This window comes from Populus nigra, chromosome 10, assembly GCF_951802175.1.
Source record: "Populus nigra chromosome 10, ddPopNigr1.1, whole genome shotgun sequence".
NCBI lineage: Eukaryota > Viridiplantae > Streptophyta > Magnoliopsida > Malpighiales > Salicaceae > Populus > Populus nigra.
The window spans coordinates 13,215,256-13,239,401 of NC_084861.1; the positions used below are offsets into that span (position 1 = coordinate 13,215,256).

General features: G+C 35.2%; 4 protein-coding genes across 11 annotated transcripts; all 4 read right to left on the reverse strand.

Annotated features, from left to right (window-relative positions):
• Window positions 1-29: 29 nt before the first annotated feature.
• LOC133704412 (16 kDa phloem protein 1-like) lies at window positions 30-2,891 on the reverse strand. The gene is made up of 5 exons (XM_062129227.1): window positions 2,763-2,891; window positions 2,127-2,192; window positions 1,170-1,308; window positions 629-764; window positions 30-340 (listed from the first exon to the last, which is right to left on the reverse strand). Exons 1-5 carry the CDS (start codon window positions 2,827-2,829, stop codon window positions 284-286), a joined length of 465 nt encoding a protein of 154 aa, XP_061985211.1. The 5' UTR covers window positions 2,830-2,891; the 3' UTR covers window positions 30-283.
• Window positions 2,892-5,259: 2,368 nt separating this feature from the next.
• Window positions 5,260-9,472, reverse strand: LOC133704183 (serine/arginine-rich SC35-like splicing factor SCL30). Of its 8 annotated transcripts, XM_062128956.1 has the most exons (10): window positions 9,349-9,390; window positions 9,223-9,295; window positions 8,869-8,943; window positions 8,769-8,799; window positions 8,586-8,663; window positions 7,071-7,235; window positions 6,940-6,977; window positions 6,274-6,346; window positions 6,019-6,198; window positions 5,260-5,667 (listed from the first exon to the last, which is right to left on the reverse strand). In XM_062128956.1, the coding sequence occupies exons 3-10, from the start codon at window positions 8,933-8,935 to the stop codon at window positions 5,547-5,549; spliced, it is 753 nt and encodes a 250-aa protein (XP_061984940.1). In that variant the 5' UTR covers window positions 8,936-8,943; window positions 9,223-9,295; window positions 9,349-9,390; the 3' UTR covers window positions 5,260-5,546. The 8 variants fall into 8 exon arrangements, with proteins under 8 accessions (XP_061984940.1, XP_061984942.1, XP_061984934.1 ...); XM_062128958.1 differs by lacking the exon at window positions 9,223-9,295 and having other exon boundaries at window positions 9,341-9,440; XM_062128950.1 differs by having other exon boundaries at window positions 8,769-8,943; window positions 9,349-9,366.
• A 1,711-nt stretch (window positions 9,473-11,183) lies between these two features.
• On the reverse strand, window positions 11,184-14,916 carry LOC133705656 (uncharacterized). The gene is made up of 10 exons (XM_062130974.1): window positions 14,631-14,916; window positions 14,364-14,439; window positions 14,145-14,242; window positions 13,642-13,743; window positions 13,449-13,535; window positions 13,177-13,293; window positions 12,633-12,736; window positions 12,298-12,437; window positions 12,065-12,201; window positions 11,184-11,951 (listed from the first exon to the last, which is right to left on the reverse strand). The coding sequence occupies exons 1-10, from the start codon at window positions 14,844-14,846 to the stop codon at window positions 11,772-11,774; spliced, it is 1,257 nt and encodes a 418-aa protein (XP_061986958.1). The 5' UTR covers window positions 14,847-14,916; the 3' UTR covers window positions 11,184-11,771.
• Window positions 14,917-15,440: 524 nt separating this feature from the next.
• On the reverse strand, window positions 15,441-18,292 carry LOC133705657 (receptor-like cytoplasmic kinase 176). Its single transcript, XM_062130975.1, has 6 exons — window positions 18,086-18,292; window positions 17,104-17,429; window positions 16,688-16,823; window positions 16,424-16,566; window positions 16,206-16,329; window positions 15,441-16,074 (listed from the first exon to the last, which is right to left on the reverse strand). The coding sequence occupies exons 1-6, from the start codon at window positions 18,135-18,137 to the stop codon at window positions 15,608-15,610; spliced, it is 1,248 nt and encodes a 415-aa protein (XP_061986959.1). The 5' UTR covers window positions 18,138-18,292; the 3' UTR covers window positions 15,441-15,607.
• Between the last annotated feature and the right edge of the window lie 5,854 nt (window positions 18,293-24,146).

Sequence of the window (24,146 nt, forward strand, 5' to 3'; positions counted from 1 at the left end):
TTTTTTTTATCTTTTATGTGCATGTCTGTCATCCCCGCAATACCTTACCTATTTACTGGATTTACAAGATGCTCAGTAGGCCGTGGGGAATATGAAACAGATTAACAACGACAACAATCTTAAAAAGAAAAGAAAATGGAAACTTTTAAACAAACACTGTAATGCCATGCAGCCTTGAGCTAGACCCTCATCTGCTAACATAAGAACAAGATCACAGGAAGTTGCATAGCCTTCCAAAAATTTCAAACCACAAAAGCTACTGCTAGCATTGGGAGCAGGAGACCTAAAAACTGCTTTCATTCCATCCGCCGTACTCTTCCCCGTCATAATTTTGTTCCTCCTACAGAATGCAACAAAAAACCACAATATTAACCAACCAAGATGGATAATAGAAGTGAAATTGCATTTACTTCTTTTATTCAAACTTTATCATTGATTTAACTTTATTTTGTTCTGAGTTATTACGAACATTAATGCTCATTGATCGGAGTTTTTCAGTCGAGGACAAAATCACCGATGCTAGCATTCGATGAAACAAAATCATTTCAGTTCCCTGCTAATTCAGAGAAGTGAGAAACCAAGAAAGAAAACACCACACTCTTATCATACAAGCATAAAAAATATATACCTTGAGGGTAAAAGTGACACCAACTTGAACCTCTCCAACATATGATTGGCTAGCATCAACCACTCTGTACTTGCTGCGATGTAGTTCGGCAGTTCCATTTTGCACTCCCGATGTCAACAAATCCTTCACATAGATCCTTCATGAAAAAGAAAATGGAGAAGTAAATTTAACATAACAGTATGCCTAACAATACAGAAATTCATTAAATATTATTGGATTTATCTGTGAATAGAAATTGTAACTCTGTTCAGATTCCTCTTCTTCATTTTGCTTGAAGACACTTTCTCATCCTAGTGTATCAACTAAAAATATGCCCACATAGCATATATTTCACAGTAGTACTTGATAAAGCACCCCTGAAGTTTTTCATTTGTAGGATTGTCATGGTTTGAGGCAATTTCTCTACCGAACCAATTCAATGACCTGGTTCATATAAAATCTTCCTCCATTTTGTTCAAAGTAAGCCACGCAGTAACAGCTTTTCAAAACCATTACTTTCAGAATTGTAATTTGTATCCTAGTTTTTGACAATATGTCTTACGTGGCTCCACCAATGAAGTCATCAGAAGAAAAGGTGTCCTTGTCCATGATTTTAAGACTCAGCTTATATTCGCCACCTTGTCCTGGATACTCGACCTTGAATGCAAGCCTCTCATTCCAAACTGGATGACCACCTTGACCTGCACCATTGATATGTTCACAGAGAAAAAGGTTATATTAAAGAAAAATTTTGCCGTGAACACAGTGCACATGCCCTGTACATTTAAATTCTAGCCTTACCTCTTTCTAATTGTATGATTGTTTAAGATTCTTGATTGCTTTTCCGTTGAGCAATCGTTGAAATAAATATAGGTCAACTTAGAATATGATTGATTGCGCTTGAACAAGAGAAAAATATGTGAAAAATAGCGTTGCTTCGCCTTGCTTTCAATGTTAAAAATGCAGGAAATGTTGCTGTTGGAATATAATAGTTTCATCTAAAGCAATGCAAGCAGTGTTGAATCACGCACACTTGTTGCTAGAAAATTGGTTAATTCTCGACCTTGGCTTCTCTAAACATTCTCTATTCTTTGTTTTCATTTATTGCCTACTGAGTCATGAATGGTTCACCTCCCTTTACCAAAGTTATCGTGAATCATTTACTTTTACTGGTTAACATAAGGGATTCATTCATTTACTAGTTACTGTAATTATGGAGCATGTTTCTTCTCTTTTGGTATACTTTTAGCAACGATTGACAGGCTTAAAAAACACCCTGTTGACATATCGTATTGGGACAGTGTCTATATTGTTCAGTCACTAAGTTTTGTGATTTGGTATTGGTCTAAGGAGAGAATCGGTGGTTGTTTTTACTTTTGAATCTAGTAATCCTCAAAGCCTAGCAGCGTAGAGCCTGGTGATCAATATAAACTAGGGGGGCAGAACCATCAAGTTAATAAGTGAATATAATACATATCAGTTATTAAATATCAGTTTGCGCAAGTAAAGCGTCAATTACCTCTAGCTACACTGCTCTTGCGCTCTTGGCTTTTGTATTGCACTAGAACATATGGATCCATATCACCTGACGTCATATTGAAACTAAAGAAATTAAAATCTTCACTTCATATTCAGAACCAAAAAAACGAAAGAATTCAGTAGTTCGGTTCTCATTGTATTTCATTTCTCAACGAGAGGATTCATCCCCTGTTACTGCCTCTGCAAGTCCACCAAAGGCATGTCATGTCTATTATCACATTATTTAAGGAATATACATGTAATTGTTCATGATCCACGGCCGTGAATGGAATTTGTTCATTATTTCACTACTATCGTCTACCAAATTACAGGCTTGCAACCCATTTAATAAAATTACACAACAATCTGTATCTGAACTGGGGTTGAAACTAGACACGGAAATGGCAATTCAATAAAAGAAATGAGCCAAAAAAGGCGGGAAACCAAGAAAATAGGATGATGAACGAAATAAAATCAAAAGAAATCAATGATGACACGCATTTAAGTTATCAGAACAGCAAGTACCAAGGAAAAGGTGACGACAAGATCAAAAAAAGAGAGAGAGAAAAAACATGATCATAGACATAACTTAGGACACTGAAATAAATACGTATAGAAATGCAAAAACATGTTGTACCAAAGAAATCAGTGTCTCTGAGGCCTTTTGCATTCACCAGCTGCACTTCCAATATTCCAACAGCCATCTCTCTGTTTCTCTATCTGGGTTTTGAGCTAGGATTCAATACGATTCCTTCAAGGGTTTTTGTTTGAGCCTCGTTTTGACTGCATTTACATCATGGACAAATATATAGTTGCTACAATGACGGGGTGAAGATTTAAAAATGACGAACTATTGGTTGTCTTCGGTCAAATCATTTCATTGTTCTTATTTTTCTTCTTTTCTAAATGATGAGTTGATAAAATACGTGGGTGGCTGAGTTGATAAAATTAACAGAATTTAGAGATATGTTTTTTTATGTGGTTTCTAGTTTGATTTTTTCTATCCATTAATATTAATATTGTTGGCTACAAATTGCAGGGTGTAAGTCCTGTTTTAGAAGTCTTGTTTGAGACATAAAAATCTAATTTGATGCATGCAAGCTGGCTCCACATACCCTTGATAATTATTGTATTAATAATTATTGCATTAGAGTGTTTTCTAAAATATTCTTTAAATATCTTTTATTATAAAAGTTATTAAATTGATTATTATTTTGTGTTCTTTCAACTACGAATCATTTTATGAAAATAATTTCAACTAACATTATATTATTAGACAACACGTGTTGGGCTCAATTTACTTTAATGCTTATGGTAGAGGGCGAAATTATTCACCTTCTTTCCCCTCACCTAGCACACAAAAAATAGAATGAGAAAGTAATTCTAGAGGGTAAGACCTGACCCCAAAAGTGAGGATAGGGAGTAAAAATTTGTGAAGGTTTTTTTTTTTTTTTTACACAAGTAAAAATTTGCACTTTTCTTTTCAAGATAATAATAAAAAGGAAATAGTGACGAATAGAAAAATGAAAATCTTGTGTTTATTTGCATAGTTACCCTGATCAAAACGCTTTATGAATGTTGATGGGCAGGTGGATGGCTGCATGCTTAATTTCCAGTCATGATCTACCATGACTGGATGTTTGACAGGGCATTTGATTTTCATCCAAGAGTGCTGTAGTTTAGAGATACAGTGTTCAAGATTATACTTGGTGAATAAATAAATCACTTTAAAGATAAGGTTTTTTTTTTTTAATAAATTTAAAGATAAGGTTCAGATTAATAGCTGATTCAAGGAAAGAACGTGAGAATCGTATAGCAAAATAATGTATAAAGATAACGAATCAAGGGAGAAAAGACAAAACAATAAAAAGGAAAATGAAGGTTAATTAAATAAATAAAATAGTGTTCTTCATGGCGTTTGATGGGGAGGCATCGACTTTTCTGGTCATCAAACTTGTTTCCCGCTGCCTGCCTTAGAACCCGTCTACAAGCCTAGATTTACGGAAACCAATTCAAAGTATTTTCAGGTCAAGTTCTTCACCAATACAAGTAATATTCTTGTTAATCTATAGCTAATGGCTGCTACAGCGTATTTAATGAATTTTTTTACCTGTTCATCAATGTCATGCCATCAAAAGGGACTCCATGATAATCACGAATGTTATGATCGACGGCTTTCAGCTGGAAGTCTTTCAGTAGCGTTGCAAGAAGCCTAAGCATTGAACAGTCTCCTATCTAAAATCCCTCCATTCCCCTCAATTGGTGTTGGATTTAACTATGACATCTGATTTAGAATTATCCAACAATAAATAAAAGTAAAAGGAAAATGAAACCCCAGCTCTCTTACAAAAGAAAGTAAGAATGTAATAAAACAAAATACCAAATCATTAATATTTCTTTTACAATTTTAACTTCTTGAATCCCAAAACACTGTTATCGTGAAGAAATTCCTCCCAAACGAAAGCAGTCTCGTTTTTTGACAAACAATTCTTTCCACTACCTGTCTTGAATCAAAGGCTCTCGGCTGTGCTGGTAGAATGGCGTTGGTGGGCTGGGTCTCAAATACTCACGAACAGTCTTGATTTTATCGGGTTCTACAGTTTGCTCAACAGACTTGATGGGTTGCGACAATCCTGTACTTTGTGTTGTTTCCATTTGTTTCTGTCTTGTTACTCTGGGTTCCTTTCCTTTATTTATGGATTTGTCTATGTTATTGAACTCAACCGATTGAAAATTAAATGTTAGCAGTCTCTAAACTGATAATTTAGTTCAAGAAAATCTTGTTTGTGAGGAACTTGAAAGGCCAAGAATTTCCCAGATAATATATATTCTAAAGATTGAAGCAACGCAAGAAAGTCAGCTTCACGACTGTTATATGAAAGGCAGATAAAAAAATTTCAACTTCTATATACATTAAGGCTTTCTACTTCAAAAAATGAGCTTTGCAAAATTGTTTTAGTTGTTAAATCGGATAAAAAAAGGGGTTAATTGTTGCTAATTTGCTTGGGTTTTACAGAGTTTTACGGTTTCGAAGTTGAAACTTGAAAGAGAGAATAATGAGCTGGTTTTTATTTTTGATAATTTTAAATGAGGTGTCATAAACCCAGCCAACTACTGGAAAAAACATAGGGGAATTTTAAACAGGAGAGCGCGACCCGTGATAAATACTTTGAACATGTGTCTGGCACAACAGATCCATTCAAATATCAACATAATATCATGAAATATTGAGGTAAAATCTGGAAAGTTGCATCGCATTAAGTCAGTTGATGTGCGCCAAGGAAGAATTCAAACCATGTATACATGCGGGTTTTGGAAAAATTTCAGATGTTCCAATTCATCCACGCAAGGCAACATAGGCCTACTACCATCTGCTGATGCATGTAGAAAACCGTGTTAACCCTGGCACTTATCATTTGCCCTATCTAGCATGCCTTGGTGACAAGTCAGCCAACGTAGTTCTTGATCCAGAAGGTGAACTTGATGGTCTACCAGGAGACTGCCTCCAAGCTCGTGCTTCCACAAATTCATATGCCAATTTCCTATAATGAACATGTTTTCGCTTGTCATTTAAATGCATACATCGCAAAGAAATTTGTGTCAACTTATAGGCATAAACAGACTTCAGAGTGCATTCATCCCCTTCTAAATTAACTTCAACTGACAAATAACATATAAAATGCTTAGTTTTCTTACATGGCCTAAAAACATGAGCATGCCTGTCATACCAGTATCATATTGTGTTCTCATAAACAAGGAATTTGCTGTCATGAAATTAACCATTTTTTTCATGACTTGTGCCCAATCAATCACTTCTGCATGAAAACACACTACGAGGGCATGGAATGCCTAAAATAAATAATGATGACAGCAGTAGAGGACAAGTCACTTACTCGCCAAACCCATTGTTGTTTTTATTAAGATCATCACCATGGCCATAATGTGGAGAATACAGCCTGCAGCTGTGGCCACCACCACGCTCTGGTGGAGGACCTCTAGGGGATCTTAGATGGTCTGCATACCTTCTCTCTGGGGGAGAGTAGTCTCGCCGTTGCGGGGCAGGAGAGTATGACCTGCGAATATGTTTCAACCTGTTTCAGATGTGAACTGGGTCAATACAATGGCCAATTTGAAACCATGAAGCTTACCTCGACCGGTATCGAGACCTGGAAACATGATAATGGCGAGGAGACCGTGAAAATGAATGAGAACGAGAACGTCCTGAAGCAAATTTGATACAGAGCAGTGATTAATTTTGCAGCAAACCAATTCAGGGTCCCAACAATGGAGAAAGCAAGGATGAAAGCTTGATACCAATGCATTAATTTGATTGATAAAGGAAAGTCGCTAGTCTCATTTCATCTAGCAAGATATTAATAAACCTTGATAACAAAAGTTCAGGCTCCATAACAAGATATTTTCTAGGATTATCTGACCACAATCTTTTTTCTCACGGAGCTGAAAATTCAACATTTTTTTTTAAATAACATCAATGCCACTTTTATGAGAATCATGATGATCCATTGCTGCAACATCAAAACCACCACAATTTCAAAACTACCATGATTTCAAAGACTCCAATTTTGTCAAACATAAATGTTCACTTAGGAAGACGCATAGCTGCTAGAACCATAAAGCAAAAACATAAAAAACATCGTCTTCAAGCAATGCAAGAAACAAGTCATGCACAGGATCATTGTTGAATTAATCAGCTGAGCTGAACACGGAGTCATTTTTGGACAACATAAAATGTTGGCAACAACTTCAATAAACCATGGTCCAGAAAAATAAAACAACAATAAGTGATAGCATACGAGAATAAGATGATCGTCCTCCATGATCAGATGGTCCTCTGTGGAATGTACAAGAAAAATGTCAGAAATCTAAGAAAAGTAAGAAAGCACCATTAAAATCACATGGTTTATACATATGGATTAGAGATTACCTAACCCTAGCTCTATGGCGCATCTCCTCAGGCCTTTTTCTTGTCTCTGCTGCTACCACCACAAACATCTGTCTCCCAGCAAAAACTTGCCCGTTCATCTGATGCTGAGCTTCCATAGCATCATATGGTTCCACAAACTGCACGAACCCAAACCCCCGAGGTTCCCTGCATATATGACATGGCAAAGTGTCAATCAAAGTATGGAAAGTTGGGTACAAACAAACACCGACTTTCTGATATGATTGACTTACTAAAACAGCTTGCCTAGGGATTGCCATAATATCACTACTTGGTACCTTTCCTTTCAAATCTACAATCTAGCTCTAGAGCACTTACTCATGCGTGGACTTGATTTTACACGGAGTGGGCTTAGTGGCTGACCTTTTCTTTAACAGTCAAGTTTGAAAGGCAACTTCAAAATAGGCAAGTCACTTGAAAATTCTTCACATGCTTGTAAATATAAGATGCAACTCAAACCAACGTTCCCAAACTTAAATTCTCCTCAAGTTGTCTTCAATTGTCAGGAATCAATCTTCTTCCTCATCAAACTTCTAGTGATTGTGTATTTTTTAATTTCTCTTCGTAAAGGAACATTCTTCATTGAACATTACTCTTGAGACCAGTATGTTAGGGAATGATAAACAGTAGGTCTTCATCAATTGTGGGGCTTGGTCTTGATTTTTAACTTCAAACCAACATACCCCCTTTGTGGGGCTTGGTCTTGATTTTTAACTTCAAACCAACATACCCCCTGACAAACCAGTTCAGAATTAAATTCACTATGAAAAAGAAAACAATAACCCTGAAATAGTTTAGAATGCAATTCAGATATGTTTTCCCATGCCCATTATAGATTGTAACTGGAGTAGCTAATGTGAAACTACGAATATAGAATCAGAAGGTAAAATCCAAGAGAAGATTTTTCACCTTTTTTTGGTACAAAAAGAGACTTACTAATTTAAACTTTGATTGGTCACTCCCAAGATTTCTCCTAATTACTATCAACTAAAACAAACAAACAACAAAGCATAGATGAGAAAAACTAGTTTACTTTCAAGGTTGAGGGAAACGACTACTTACCACATCCTTTCAAAAGAAAGGTTACCTTTACTGTGTGCTTGCTATCAATTAAAACAAACAAACAAACAACAATGCTGAGAACATTGAAAGTCACACACACTTAAAAGAATTTCACACCATCTGTGCTGCTATTGAACACTCATTCTAACCAGATTTTTCATCAGTCAAACGACTACTGCTCAAGATTGGTTCCTTTAAAGGTTAAGGCAAATGATTCCCTTAAACTGGCTCGTGGATAGCTATGGTAGGCATTGCATGAATCCAATGAATTAGTCAAACATCCCCCAAAATAAGTCATGAAGCAAAGTAAAGTGGAACAAGAAAATATAAAACATATACTACGTGTATAACTGATACAGAAAATACGAATAAAACCACGTGAATATTTCATTACAGATTTAACCACTTCCACGTGCAAAAAAAAAAAAAACTCACCCTGTGTGATAGTCCTTAGGAATATAGACGTCTCTTACAACTCCAAATCTCTCAAATATCCCTCGAAGTTCTTCTGGTCTTTGAACCACGATAAACAAACAAATCAGCAAAAATTTCAAAAGGTTTCTCTTAAAAGAACAAACCTAATTCACCAAAAAAAACAATGGGCGAAGTTTCAAACACCTGCAATCACGAGGAATGTTCCGAACCAAGAGGCTTCCACTATTTTGGTCCTTGCTTCTCCCATACCTACCACCACCACCTCCACGGCCTCTCCTTGGTGGGCTTCTTCCTCGCCGTCCATGTCCTCTCCTTGGAGAACTGTAGTATGGTGGACTATATCTCCTCATTATATAACCTATCAATTCAAAAACATTATCATTTATGTTAATCTAACACATAAATTGAATCTTTTTAACAAAAGTAAAAAAGACTTCTCGCCCCATTGCATGATCTTTTCCAGTTAAAGTAAAAATTAAGCCAGAACATACAAAAGTAAAGAAAATCAATCTTTAAAACACAATTCCAGAACCCCAAATCACCCTACTTGTTTTTTGCCAGTCTGGCAATTAATTTTAGTTAGCTACACTAATTGACTCCGCGGACTTGGTAAGTCATATCAAGAACCAAACTTTACCAATCAGAAAGAGCAATTGATCTTCACTTATTACAAGATCAACTAAAAACTCCAATTATAAAGAGTATTCAGCTTCAATTTCGGTTTTCGACAACTTAATTGAGAATTAGGGTTTTACCAAGTCCTTTCAAAATATAGAGGGGGGTTGTGTCTCTTTACGATTTGGGGGTATGAGGGGTAGGAGGAGAGAGAAAAATTGGCTTATTACCTGTACGTTGATAACGTTTAGGAAGAGACTTGTGAGTTTTTGTGAGCTTTTATAAGTTTGGTTGTGGTTATTTTGTAAGGTGTTTTTATTTAGAAATATATTTAAATATTATTTTTTTAATTTTTTAACTTATTTTTAATATTTGTATGATATTAAAATAATAGAACATTAAAAAAATTAAGTAAGAAAATAAATTTTAATAAATTTTTATCTGGATTGCGCTTTCAAAGGCTAGATCACAAGCACATTTTATGGTTATATTATAATTTTTTTAATATGAAAAAATATTTAGATATTGTTAATATTTTTTATAATAAATTTTTTAAAAAAATTTAAAGAGAATGTTTCAATGTTAGTCGGTTAATTTGAAAATTTTAAAAACAACTTGATATCTAAATAAAACTACTGATAAAAATATAATTTGATTTAAAATAAATATTAAATGTAATATTTGTTAAAAAATATTATAAAGTTAATTTAGTTGATTCGAGTTTTTTTTCTCCTTTACTAATTAATTTTTCCCCTCCTCAAATTTATTTTTTAATATTGAGTTAATTAAAAATTAAACTTTATAATTTATTTTAGTTTGTTTTGAGATTATTTTTGTTTAGTGAATTAGCTCAAGTTGATTCAAGTTGTGTTCTTGTTTTTTTTAATTTAATTTTTTAACACTTAGTTGATTAAGAATTGAAATTCATAATTTATTTTAATTTTTCTGTGTTAGGGGTTAACCCGAGTTGTTTTGAAATTATCTTAAAATTTCTTTTTTTCAGTTACTCCCGGTAAACATCATGCAAGACTAATACTTTTTTTTTCCACTTCAAAAGTACTTTTAAAAAAGTTAAATTTTTTTATATAATTTTAAATTATTTTAATATGTAAATGTAGTAATAAATTTTTAAAAATAAAAAAAATATTATTTTAACTTATTTTAAAAAATAATTACTACAACAATAACAAACATAACAAACAGACACTAATTTCCTTTACAACCATCCTCTAAATTCCCTTTACAACCGCATCTTAAATTGGTTATTCACATTTAAAATATGTATAAACGGGAGAAAAAAATTACTATACTTTTTTGGATTCAAAGTTGAGATAATGATGTGAAAACAAAGTATACCTTCAAATTAGGTTATCTCAGTGATTTATCGATTTAAAATATCTCAGTGATTCACATTTAAAATCTGTTCTGGACAGTGTCATTAAAAAAGCTGATTTTTCTTATCAAAATTGACATTATTTCAAGTTTTTTATTTTTTCAAAAACAGTCAAAAGGGTGAGCTGACCCGTACGAACCCTTTTCAAAATGAGTCTGAAGCGCGAGCCAGATTGGCTTCCAAATGGGTCTTATAACTATGCCTGAAAGTATAAAAGTGAAAAAAAAATAATTATGCTGGCACTAGCCTGAGCAATAGAACAGATTGATACGGTATTACGGTACCAATCAATCTGAGATCATATTTAGCTTAGCATAGCTCAATGCTAAGTAAGCCTCCTAATAAACAAAAAGCTAAGATTATAATGTTGGCATGGAGATTCCGAAAGTTAATCTACCCAGAAGAGGAAAAGAAAATATGAACTGGTTGATGATAATCGGTATTCTCTTTGTGGGAAGGGGAGAGTTTAAAGAATGAAGAGCTCGGACCAACAACAGAAATTTGCTTACTGCCATGCTGTCCATCTTAATTGTTTTTGTGGCACTTAGGATTTACTCAAAGTAGTTTAACAAGAAAACTGAGGGCAAAGATAATGTAATGACAGGTATAAATCCACTAATAACGCAAATAAAAAATGTCTGCCTAGCTACAAACAACGGTCTCATAGAATACCTTTTTTTTGAGAGACTTGTGGTCCTGCCTCCACGGTCCAACGCCTGATCTCTCTCTTTATGAGCAAAGATGGAAGCACTATTATTAATAATCAAAACAGAAGATGGGAGCAGGTTGCATCTTTACAATCTATTAGCTAAAACTGATGGTTGTGCTTGTGTATAATCACGATCGCTCCCCTCCCCGGTACGAAGAGGAAAATCATTGAGAAAAGCGTGTCCTCCACTCTTCATCTCATGAGTTTTCAGGCTATTCACAACCCAGAACCCCCCAAACCAATCGGTAAAATGAGCCCATTCATTGAACCCCGTGTGTTTCGCATCATGTATGAAACGAACTTTCACTTCAGCAGCCGCAAGGCAGATGCAAATTCTAGATTACACCATAACGAGCATGCTCGGAAACACCAACTAGCCTGGTCATCAAGCAACAAGATTCTTGCAGATTGGGGAAGAGACAAGTGTGAAATGCCATCAGATACTCAACCAACCAAAGACTGATTGGCATCAGCATGCGACTGCAACATTCTCTGGTTGAGATTCCAAGCTGTCAGAATTTATGACTAAAGGACTTTTTTGGAATTCATTTCTTAGTTGACCACAAGCTGCACTTGCATCCAGGCCCCTTGTTTGGCGCACGCTTACAGTTACTTTACGAGACTCTAGCACAGCTGCAAATGCTTGTATCTGCCAAATGGAAAAGGCACAAGTAAATAGAAATGGCAATGCATGATTTGAATATTTGTGTATTCTTACTGCCAGCAGGGAAAGAACAGTATGTTTATGACTAATGTGCATACCGCCTTTTTGTGTGGACGCTTGTAATCAGAACCTTGGATTGGATTGAAAGGAATCAGATTCACATGATGACCACGTCCCCACTGGTGAAGTAGCTCAGCAAGTTCTTTAGCATGCTCCACTCTATCATTGACCCCAGCTGCCCAAACAAATTGTAATTTTATGTTAGCAGTTAGAATAATCTTATCAGTTTTCATTGGTCAAGCTTCAAGTGGAGATAATGAAAATTCAGTACCTAAAAGTGCATACTCAAAGGATACTCGTCGACTGGTTTCAAGGAAGTACTCCTTGCAATCTTTCATAATTGCATCTAGAGGGTAGGATTTCGCACTTGGAACAATTGTTTCTCTAAGTTTCTGATTTGGAGCATGTAAGCTGAAGTATAAAGAGAATGAGAAAAAGTTGTCATAGGCAAACATAAACTATTGGCATCAAAGGGATCCATTAAGAGGAAATCCATCAAGACATGCATATCACTGGAAGTGGCCCAATTTACTCAGAGACGGATTACAATATTTACAGTGCCAAAGAATTGCTCAAACATATAATCTCTGTCTCCTCTTACAGTACCTTAAGGCCAATGTTGACTGAAGTTTATGAGAAGCCAGCTTTTTAATTGTGTTTGGAACCCCCACAGTTGATATTGTGATCATTCTTTGCCCAATTTGAACATCCTGATGAAATAAGAAAAATGAATTGTACATGAGCTTATTACATCCGAAACCCATGTACAGCCCATCCATTGAAACTTTTACAATAAACAGGATGCTGGTAATTTCAGAAGTAAATTGCATTTGAAAATGGCAGTGATTTGATGCAGGCATCCATAACCATCTATGCAGCTCTCTTCTCCACTAACCTTTGAACTAGAAAAATCAACTTCATCGGTCTAATTCCAGGCAAATCTGATCCTAATTCTTTTAGCTCACTATTCCCATTTTCAACCATGCTTACAAAGAAAAAAATTATTCTGGACAAACTAATCATTGCTCATGGCAGGTAAAACCAACCAAATCAAGGGGCCAGATAAAGACAATAGTAGGCATTAAAATAATTAACAGAAGATAGGTAAGAAGCAATGGGATAATTGTTGGAAAAAAAATTTTAATTGCACCTTATTCAAGCATCGGTGTGCTTCAAGTACCGACTTCAAGTTCAACATTGGTTCACCCATTCCCATGAACACTACATTTGTCACCCTGTGCTTGAAGATCTCCTCAACAGCCAAAACCTGTGCATATAAAACATGCAAGTATAATTTTGAACAGGTTGAAGTAGTTCCAGAACTACCAAGTCTATGTTCTCAGATATACAAACAGTAAAACACTCTCAACAGTCCCACTCGATAACTGCGTTTGAAGAACAATTGTGGATTGCACCACTGACCTGCTCAACAATTTCATGCCTTTGAAGATTCCTTGAAAAACCACCCTTTCCAGTGGCACAAAATGAGCAGCGCAAAGGACAGCCTACCTGAACAATAAAAGTAAAAAAACCACAAGAAAGTTATCAGCGAGCCCGTAAAAGCACCGCGACCAGGAAAAATTTAATAAGGTTAGTCCTTGATTTGGAAAGTTACCTGAGATGAAACACAGGCAGTAAGCCGCATTGAACCTTTCTCATCTTCAACTGGAATACCAACAGTTTCAATCAATCTGTTATCCTCCAGTCTTATCAGTAACTGCAAGACCATTAGCAAGCTGAAGTAAATGATACTGTAAACTTAATTTTAAATCAGAAAGAGGTGTGTGCGCAAAAGATCACTTCCCAAAAACTATAATTTCATTATATGAGCAAAAACAGGATTTGTTAATGCATATCCATTGATAATTATATATCTACTTCAAAACCAGCAAATAAAATTTAACACGACGCTATCATATGATACAACAACAACCAAGTATGTCTAGCAAATAAAGCATACGAAACATAGCAGCAGCAAACTAGCCCTGAATATACATTTCATTTAGCATAAATAGTGTAGCAATATTAAAACTGCCTCAACCAATGGAGCTAAGCTTGCATAAAATCAATAACAGCACAGAGCGTCAAATTAAAAATCAAACATAGCAGTATATCTACCTTAACCGTGCCATCAGCTGCAGTTACAGTTTGAAAAATAGGTGACCGCCCGACTTTCCATCCAGCTTCTTGAAGATCATTTCGAAATACCAGAGGCACTTACCAAAAAATAAAAAAGGAGCGCAAATAAAGCTAACATAAGTTACAAGAATACAAAATTGAACAAAAAATAAGCACAAAATCTGCCCTGAATTAAGTTATGAGTACAGTACTACTTACATTGACTAAAATCCTGGATTTCTTTGACTTTTCTCTGGTATATTAGATGATGGAGCTGCTTTCCTCTATAGCTTTGCTATTTATATAATTCCAATAGAAGAAGAAAACAAAGAAATTGAAAATTTAAGCATTTAAAATTAAAAATAAATAACTAAGATTGCATTAATTTTCTCTTCAATTACTGAAGTTTCATAACTATTTCTTTCTTTTCCTCCACTTTCCCAGGAACCAAACGGAAAATAAGAAACTTTCTGTTGTGATGATTACCTGTCCAAGGTCGGTTGCGAGTTGTTGAAGCTCGGGCTCCGACATGCCGAGGAGCACGTGAGGGTCCACTTGAGAGGCACGAGATGTAGTGGAGGAGGAAGAGGTTGTGGTGGAGAGGCTACGAGAGGATATGATGGTAACGGAACGAGGTCGCATGGCACGTGCGATTTGCACGGAACACACTTGCTGGAGCATAGACATTGAAGTGGCAATCATCGTCGTCAGTTGTCGCCCACCTTCTCTGTCTCCGTTTGAGCTAAAAGCCGCTAGCCTCGAAACCTTAGCTTTTGGATATCTAAAACCTCAGCCTTTTACACAGAATGACGATAATAGCCCCTAATTGTAATTTACTCTTAAGACCTTCATGTTTTAGTGAGAAGTTATATTCTAGTCCTGATATTTTCGAAACAAACATAAATATCCCTTCCGAACTAAAAAATCAGGGACTTGTGAAAAACTGAGTGATAGAGTAAGATTTGTTAGGTGATGTTGTTGGCTTTATGACTGTCATCTTGAGAGCAACTGAAAGCATTTGAGCCTGTAGCTGCTACCAAGAATTGCAATTTTCATCGGCAGGAGCTAAATTTGCCAGTGAAAAATGAATTTCTGCCAAGACTGAACTGTCTCTGATCCATTTCATATTTCCAAGAGACATCACATGAACTGGACTGGTTCCTGCTCTGCTACTGGACATTTGGTCATCCAGTAATTAAAACATCAGGAAACTTAAGAGCCAAGAGGCAGGAGTTGTATCTAAGCATAATGGGTATCCAGTTTGCATGTTCGAGTCTTACACCAGGTAAGAAAATGTGTCAAAAAAAGCTGTCATATTTAGATATTTTGGAATTGAAGAACTGTACAGTAACTGTCATGGGCTGCATTCCATGCTTTACAGGATATAACACTCGTTAAAATAAATCTGTAGTTTCCTTGGATCAATATACAATGTAAAGCATGTACTGTATTATTTTCCCCCTTTATGTACGAAGAGGTGAAACACATGGCCCTGCATAAGAGGTAGGTTTTCCATTGGATACTTCATTAACATTTTTCCTATGATATGTAGGACCATTGCTTGAACTTCGATGAACTCTTCGGGGGTTTTCACCGCGAGAGCCCCTGGATCCATCATTGTTATTGGAATTGTGAAGTTGTTCCAATGCTTTTACCACTTCTTCCATATTTGGCCTATATCTTGGTTCTGCTGATAGACATTGGATTGCAAGATTTGCTGCTTTGAGGGCGTCACTCGATGAATACTGGCCTTGGATGCGAGCATCCATGACCTGGAAAATTTTCCGCTTACTGCTAAGGTAAGGCCTCGCCCATTCAACTAAATATTGTTCCTTGGAGGGCCTGTTTTTGTCTATGGCTCGTCTGCCAGACAACATTTCAAGGAGAACAACCCCAAAACTGTATACGTCACTTTTTGCAGTTAGATGACCTTCACACAGACAAACAGAAGTGAGATGACAGCAATAGAAAACCATAATCATATAAAATAAGCATTTCTTTTTCCACTAGAAGCAGGAATGAGAAAAGTGAACATGACCAGAGTGGTGATCTGAAAGATACCTGTTGCCATATATTCAGGAGCTGCGTAGCCGTGGGTACCCATGACCCTTGTAGATACATGGCTTTTACTGCCTGTGGGCCCATCCTTGGCCAACCCAAAATCAGAGAGTTTGGCCCCATAACTCTGTCATTTTACAAAGTAAGAAGGATTTGTTAGAGAGGTGTAGTACGGTACATCCTCATGAAGCAAAATTCATGAACTGAACATTTTCACATACCGAATCGAGCAGGATATTAGATGCCTTAAAGTCTCTATATATAACTTTCGCCTTGTCACTGTGAAGATATGCTAAACCCTCGGCAGCACCAAGGGCAACCTTCATGCGGAGATTCCATGAGAGTGGTTGAAAATAAGAAGCCCCTATTCCAACAAAAAAATTAGTTCAGCGATTTTTATCCAAGGTATTTGAGATCATAGAAGATATTACTAATTGAATTGAAGGTTGAGGTGGCTAAAATATAGCAGGATATGAACTGCTCACTTCTGAATAGATGATTCTCCAAGCTGCCCTTGGGCATAAACTCGTAAACCAAAAGCCGGTGGTCGTCTTCTAAGCAGTAGCCGATCAATTTCACTAGATTTGGATGATACAACTGGCCCAGGTAGTTGATTTCTGCCTGCGGTCCACAAAGCAGCACAAAGTCTATTAATCATGCTCTCTTTAAAAATTATCATCTAAGCACTAGAACTGCTGAGAGCCGGGTCATTAAAGATGTTCAAATGAAACTTTCATAATTCTAACTTAGTTAATGCAACTCTTGGCAAGCATTCCCAAAGTATTGAATACCAGTCCATATTGGACGAGTGATTGTATCTTGTCCCCAGACAATCACAGTTTTTTTCACAAAATTCAAAAGAAAGTTTTTAGAAATAGGCAGACAAGTGAAGGATACTCACCAGCCATTCCTGATGACCCTGGAAACTCTCTTGGTTAAGCCTCTTTACAGCAATGACAATGCCTGTTCCAGGCTTGGCAGCTGTCAATGAATGCTCATCAATCCACCCTTTGAATACGCAACCAAAACCACCTTCGCCCAACACACTATCTGGACGGAAGTTCCTGGTAGCTGCTTTTAATTCATTAAAGGAAAAGCTCTTCAAATTGGAGGACTGCAAGATCTCACCCTGTGTCCGAGGAGTTGAAGGCACTGTAGAAGATGATACCTTGCTGCTTGACCCACTCCTGTCATTGCCACTTCTGCCAGCGTATTTTGTGTTCACCCCTGAATAGTCAAAGTTATATATCTTACAAATTCATCTATACTTTCAAAACGACAAGCAAAAGAAAAGGAAAAACGAAGAAGTTTCAGCTCAATAGTAAGTTTGCTGAGAAAATTAGAAAAATAACTACAGATTATCTTTCAGATGGCTATGTTTTATCTTATCTTGATTATTTCAGGAATGAAGCGTCATGTAAATCATGCCAAATGGTTTTATTTAATTGAAACTGTTTTCTAGTTTTTTTTTTTTTGTGTGTGTTACATCAGCTATCCAAATTAGCCCAACGGAACGTAACTAGATGGGGATGGTTTTTGTGATCTTCTTTGGTGGTAGAGCTAAAACTTTCAGTGATGTTCATAAAAGAAAAACAACAAGAAGAAGTTTCAGTGACAGGGAAGTAATAATGCAAGTAAAGAAACGAGAATCAAAATTGTAGATCCCCTATTCACCTCCCTTTTCTTATCAATCAAACAGTGGTGGATATCTCAAGAAAGAAAGCATCAAGAATCCAAAATCCACAAGGAAAAAGCAAGGGCAAATACTAAAAATCCCTTTTCTAGCGAGAGATAAAAAAAGAAAGGAATAAACAAAAAGCACCAACTTTGGCAAAGAGTAAAATCAAATATTCATCTTGAACTGTACGAATTTGAGAACATACCAGTACAAGGAAGACTCTCAGCTTTAACTCTTGCACTAAAGCACGACCCCATTAAAACACGGAGCTCAAAAACCCTTCACTTTGCACAGGAGTTCCAGCTGCTAAAGATTGAATAACTATTTTTGAAGCCCAGTTCAAGAAAACCTTGACAGGAACAAGGCAGAGAGAAGCTTGAGACAGGGAACAAAGAGAGCACACCAAGTGGGAAACCAAAAGCTTTATATAAAAAAAATATAAAAAGGTTAGCTGGCACCCACGATCGTGACCAACCAGTAGCAAACTTTGACTAATTAAAAAGAGAGAGAGAAGGGGTAAACGAGAATGTGTAAGAGGCAAATATTGTAAGATTTTGGTGTTCCCTTGTTTTGTCTGCCTTCAGGGAAAGTTCTGTTTATTAGACATTCGCCGAGGACAAAAGAGAAAGGGTTGACTTGGCCTTCGTTTGCGTTCCCCCTTTGTCTACTTGTGGAAAGCGAAGAAAAAAAAAATAGTTCCTTTTATCTACATGTGGACGAGAACTTAGAACTCATTAACATGAATTAATTCCAATGATATTTGCTTAATCAATTCCCAATAAGTGATTTGATTTTCTTCCAGCCAGACATCTAATGGTATTTTATGTTTTAATTGTGTTTGGTATTTGTGGTAGCGGTTGTGGTTATGGTTTAAAAAAAATATTTTATAAAAAGTATTTTTAGTTGAAGTTGGTTTGGAAAAATATATATTTGATTAAAAATGTTTTTCAAATTGAAGTTATAAAATAATTAAAAAAAATTATTAATATTGATGATTTTTAATTTAAATATTGTAAATTTAACTACTGTTATTACATCATGAAATAAATAATATTGATATCAAATATTTTTTATTGTTCCATTAAACTATATGCAATTTCATAACATACGAAATCTATCAAATAAGAACTACATTTTTTATAGTTTCTTAAGCGCGCAACAACATCAGGTAAGATATCATCAAGAATAAAATTGAGGTTGAGATCAAATTCTGCAAATGCTACGTCATCAAGCGATCTACTTCTAATTTTTTTAACAAAACACAATTAAAATTTAAAATTAAATTTTTTTTTTAACCAGGGCGGACCCGGCAAGAATAAAATTGTGATTACCTTCTAATTTTTTGAATAAAATACAACTAAAAAATTAAAAATTAATTTTTTTTACTGGGTCGGATCCAGTTCTATGCATTTACAGATCCAGTTCAATGCATTTAGCTTTGAACCGGACCCAAACCGACCAGAACAGTGAAAAGTGATTCCATTATTCACGTGAAGATCAAAGAATACACAGAAACAGCAGGAAAAAGCATGAAAAATTTGTTACAGCTGAACCTACGATTACACCTTATTTTTTATGAGTCCCCTGCATCAAAACACAACCAATACTCATAACCAAACACTATATTACTGAGTTTTTAAAAAAAAAAACAGCAGCAGCCGCCGTAGAGTCAAACGACCACAAGCAATGGAAGAGGGAGATTTGAAAATGGCATCGATTATGGTCGGCCTTCTTGTCTTCTGGTCAAGAATCCTCTGTCCTTTTGTACAGAAAGGACAGATATGCCTGGTTTCAGTTATTTTTGGCCATTGGATTAGCATCCATAATTTATCAAACAACAAGTGCAGAAATCCTGGTATTGGCTTATTCCGATCAAGTTGCAGAGTATTTTATTCGGCAGCAGGAAGGATGGGCGTCAAGTGAGCTTCTCGATTTGCCTTGACAGGGACCTGTTTGAGAGATCAACGTTCAACAACCTGCAACTCTTTAATATACGAGAAAAGATTGTTGACAACATGTGTGTAATAATATACTTGCATTCACACACGAGATTTCTCATATCCATGGATTATACGGCCGAGTTTGTAGTAATTCATGCGAAAATGGAAAGGATATTGAGGCATTACGTAAGAAATGACAAATGATGACATGACCCCTTAATTTTTTTGTTCGCAGACCAAAAGTATCATGATGAAATGATTGTCTCCTGATGAAAAATAATTATGATTTTATATATTCTGTAGTGATATTTGTTTATGAATGGCTATAAGAAAATAATCATGGGATATTTAATTTTACTATCAATAAAGCTTTAAAAATCCCACGGATTATTTTATTCATCTAGCCTTTTATTTTAGAAACTTATTAAAATCGATGTCCTTCTATATATTATTTTTTTGCTCCACCACTGGCCACGGCTGGAGTGTGACTATAAAGAAAACATGAACATGAAAATGAGAACAAAAATAACATCCACCGTCACTAAGTAATTGACTTTTCTCCTGCACAGCCCCACAGAGAGCATCTTCTACCGGGGAGAAAAGCGCAACCAGCACAGGGGAGATAGTAAATGACTGATGACACTATCATCAATACTTGGGAAAAGCAAGGAGACTATATATATATACATTTAGGATCAGACTTCTAGTTAAACTGAATCATTTTTAAAAAAAAAACAGTATAATATATTTTTTAAATAAAAAACCACTGGTTTTTTCAGATTAATATTTTTATTTATTCAGCTTAGAATACAATAATCTAGGTAAAGTTTAGAGTTGTAAATTTTTCGAATTTAACAAATCGAATGCGGACAGGTTTAGCAAAATACAAAGACGACAGGAATTGAACGTGGAAAGGAAACCCCGTGACTGTTGTGCCTCTGGCCAAGCTTTGCTGTTGACTTTTTGCACACAAAAAAATTCGTTTCTCTTCATGAATGCTGCTATAAGGTTCACGTGCATGTCTCCAGTTGTTTGGTATTCGTTGACCCCATTTCCTCATCTTCTAATATTTTTCTCCATGGACAAATTCAATTCTTAAAAATATTGGTTTTTTAAATAGCTTTCAGTGACTATTTGGGGCTGTAATTCAACCTAATTTTCATGAGAATTTGAGTTTTCTTTTTAAAATTTTTTTTTTAGTGTTCTTAATAGGATGGTATCAGAAATAAATTTAATTTTTTAAAAAATATTTTTTTAATATATTTTTAAATAAAAATCATTTTCATTTAAATAACCATGATGAGACTCTCATAAACTATTTTATATAAGTTCTTTGACCAAATCTATAATATAATGTATACACTCAGCAATTCAATAAAATATTTTTTTCTTTTTCTTTTTTGGTATAAAAATAAAGCACGACACGAGAAACCCTTCCTCGGCAAATTGGTTTACCCTGTTTACAAACGGCAGTGGATAAAAATCGGTTTTTTTTTTATTTCTATAAAAAAATATAACAATTCATTAGATACTAGCATATTTAAATATGTGTGTGTGTGTGTGAAAGTAATATGCCCAAAATGTCACGGCAATCATAAGCTTAAAATAATCCAGTGAGAGGGAAACTTTCAGAAAATGCATGGAAGACCGGACATTTTGGGCATATTACTTTCACACACACACATATTTAAATATGCTAGTATCTAATGAATTGTTATATTTTTTATAGAAATAAAAAAACCAGGTATTTATTTAATTGATTTGGAAGTTTGATAGTCTAAATTCAAGTAATCAATTCCTGTGTAGATTTGATGGCTCCTAATTAAAATATTTCATTTTTTTCTGTTTTTTCTTGCATATATCGCAGTCGAAGTCCAAAATACTTGCGTAAATAGAGGCATAAAAAGTAGAGTTGCCACCGATTCAGGACTCAAACCCCGGAACACTTAAAATCTTCACCACTGAACCGTGCGATTGCCGGTGTAACAGCGGCGAACATTAACGCGGTGGCAAAATTGCTGTTCCAGAGAAAGGTCATAATACAGCAATGAGATCACATGGGTTAATAATTATTCTGCTAAAAGGGTCAAAGGTGACATGCACAATGCCCCTTGCCCGCAGGTTTGGTAGCGATTGACTCTTGTAAAGCTAACCTCATCAACTTCTATCCACAAATATTTTTAAACTCAGTCAACAATTGACACCCCCTGTTTGAACAGCCTGGAGAAGCTTAACCCTGTGAGGCAGATGGTCCAATCGTCAATTAAAATAGTGTCGCCTGATCCGTCAGGTTGGAGCAGAAACTTGAAAAGATTAAAAAAATAACATCACAAATTCCCAATATTTTATCCTTCAAGCTTGACCGCAGGAAAGAGAGGAGGACAAGAGAATGCAATTTTTCATGTTCAACCCACCAGCAAACAATAAGAATCCACTCCTAAAATTCCCATATCCCATTTTCCCCATCGAACGAGTTCCAACCAACATGCGTCACGGATATCGATCATGACTGATCTGGCTGCTAATAGAACTTGAAATCCTGAACTGTTCCCATGGTAGTTGTGACGTTAAGTAGCCAAATAAACCCGCTGACAGCATACGATAGGGGAATAAAAAGACCCCTGATAGGAAAAAAGATCAGGTCTCGGATAAGCAAGAAAATGGGAATGCCAGGAACTGCATGAGAAGCTTGAGCCTATCTAGCCATAGCCATAAAAAGAACGAGACCTATATCTGCAAAATAAGATCCATGAGAGTATGAGACGACGCGTGGCGTCCTTTTCTTACATAATGAGCAATAACTTGGGTCGAAAAACACCGTCTTGCCTTTTCGGAAACCGGGGGGGCGAAAGGGGGCAGTTGGGACGACGACTGAGCGGAAATAACTTGCAGTGAGGTTATTACCCGTAGTTTGGTTTATTAGGCAATGTAAACTTTATTCTTGTCGGAGCCGCGAGTTGTATGTTTCTGGTGTGTATAGTTAGATTAAAATTTTGAAATTTAGTAAAATTTTCTTTAACTCGTATAAAATTAATAAAATCATTAAATTTTAATTTGATTTTAAAAATATTAAATTTATAACATGAATCTGAATTTAACCTTAAAATATTTGCTAATTTATTTTGTGAGATCGGTCATATTTATCAAACCGTATATTGAACCGAGATGAAATTTACAAGTAAATACTAGACACATAAAACTATATTGTGATAACTTTTCGGATCAAATAGAGTTCGGAAACATATTATTTCAGATGATCGAAGTTACTAGACAGATCTTATCAAATCTATCAAACTAGACCTTCATATACTATTTAAGACATATTTGAAGCGACATGTAAAATTTTACCGCGATTCAAGTTGGACTGAAAACTAAATATCTCAAACTTTCCAACCATATATAATAGGCCCAACAATTAACTCAAACAAGAAAAAACGATGTATTTGAAATTAAGATTGAAATTTACTTAAAATATCAGACAATTAAAGATTTAAGCTATATGAAAGAATATTAGCAAGAATAATTTTTTTATTGTTTATTTTTGTTTATTTATTTAATGTTAAATAATTATTTATAAATTATATTTGTTCTGACACATTAGACTTTGTTTAAAGATTTATTTTATTATTAGATTTATATTAGCTTGCAACCCAAAAAAACCATCAGATGATGTGTAATATCTTACATTGACAGATAAGACAGATAAGGTTCTGATAACTAGCTTTATTAGTAATGCTGGTTGCGAGCTTGTTAAACGCATTTTAAAACCACACATAATCATTAAAAACAAATCCGTAAAAATAGCAAAGCCCAAAACAAACAATATTTGACAGGTTAGGCCAATCTATGACATAATAATTCCCTCTTGTATCAGAAAACCATTTAATGATTAAAAATTTTGAAACAAAATTTTTTATATTATTAATATATTAAATCATACTATCTTTTTCATTTTATTTAGATTACTTACTGATTATAATATTATTTATTCTTTTTATTATGTTTTAATTTTAATGTAATTTAATTTATTTTTTTAGAATTATCAATATATAATTAAAAAAATTACTACTAATTTAATGCTTTTACAGGTTTACATTTAATTTTCTTTACAGTGAAAAAAAAAATTGACATCCTTAATAAACTTGAAGCAACAGAAAATCACCCACTACAGTAGTTGTACCATCAACTTTTGGGCAAAGACTTCAAAAGTCAGAAGGACCTGTACGGGAAGGAGTATTCCCATCACTTACGAGTTACGACCTGAGCCACTTCAGAAAAGTTACAAGGGCCGGACATAAAATAATTGATGGCATTCATGCAAGCATG

Bases quoted from the DNA above. Each gene is read 5' to 3' on its own strand.
- LOC133704412 (XM_062129227.1), bottom strand. From the start codon at position 2,829: ATGGCTGTTGGAATATTGGAAGTGCAGCTGGTGAATGCAAAAGGCCTC. The intron at 2,193-2,762 runs GTACAACATGTT...ATATGACGTCAG, and splicing joins CAGAGACACTGATTTCTTTG to GTGATATGGATCCATATGTT. The intron at 765-1,169 runs GTAAGACATATT...TTTTTCATGAAG, and splicing joins GACTTCATTGGTGGAGCCAC to GATCTATGTGAAGGATTTGT.
- LOC133705656 (XM_062130974.1), bottom strand. From the start codon at position 14,846: ATGATTGCCACTTCAATGTCTATGCTCCAGCAAGTGTGTTCCGTGCAA. The intron at 13,536-13,641 runs GTAACTTTCCAA...TTTATTGTTCAG, and splicing joins CTGCCTGTGTTTCATCTCAG to GTAGGCTGTCCTTTGCGCTG. The intron at 13,294-13,448 runs GTCAGTGGTGCA...TTATATGCACAG, and splicing joins GGCATGAAATTGTTGAGCAG to GTTTTGGCTGTTGAGGAGAT.
- LOC133705657 (XM_062130975.1), bottom strand. From the start codon at position 18,137: ATGGGGTCGTGCTTTAGTGCAAGAGTTAAAGCTGAGAGTCTTCCTTGT. The intron at 17,430-18,085 runs GTATGTTCTCAA...TTGACTATTCAG, and splicing joins TGAGAGTCTTCCTTGTACTG to GGGTGAACACAAAATACGCT. The intron at 16,567-16,687 runs GTGAGCAGTTCA...TTGTTGGAATAG, and splicing joins GGAGAATCATCTATTCAGAA to GGGCTTCTTATTTTCAACCA.
- LOC133704183 (XM_062128955.1), bottom strand. From the start codon at position 8,935: ATGAGGAGATATAGTCCACCATACTACAGTTCTCCAAGGAGAGGACAT. The intron at 6,978-7,070 runs GTAATCTCTAAT...TACATTCCACAG, and splicing joins CGCCATAGAGCTAGGGTTAG to AGGACCATCTGATCATGGAG. The intron at 5,668-6,018 runs GTAAGTGACTTG...TGTTCATTATAG, and splicing joins AACAACAATGGGTTTGGCGA to GAAATTGGCATATGAATTTG.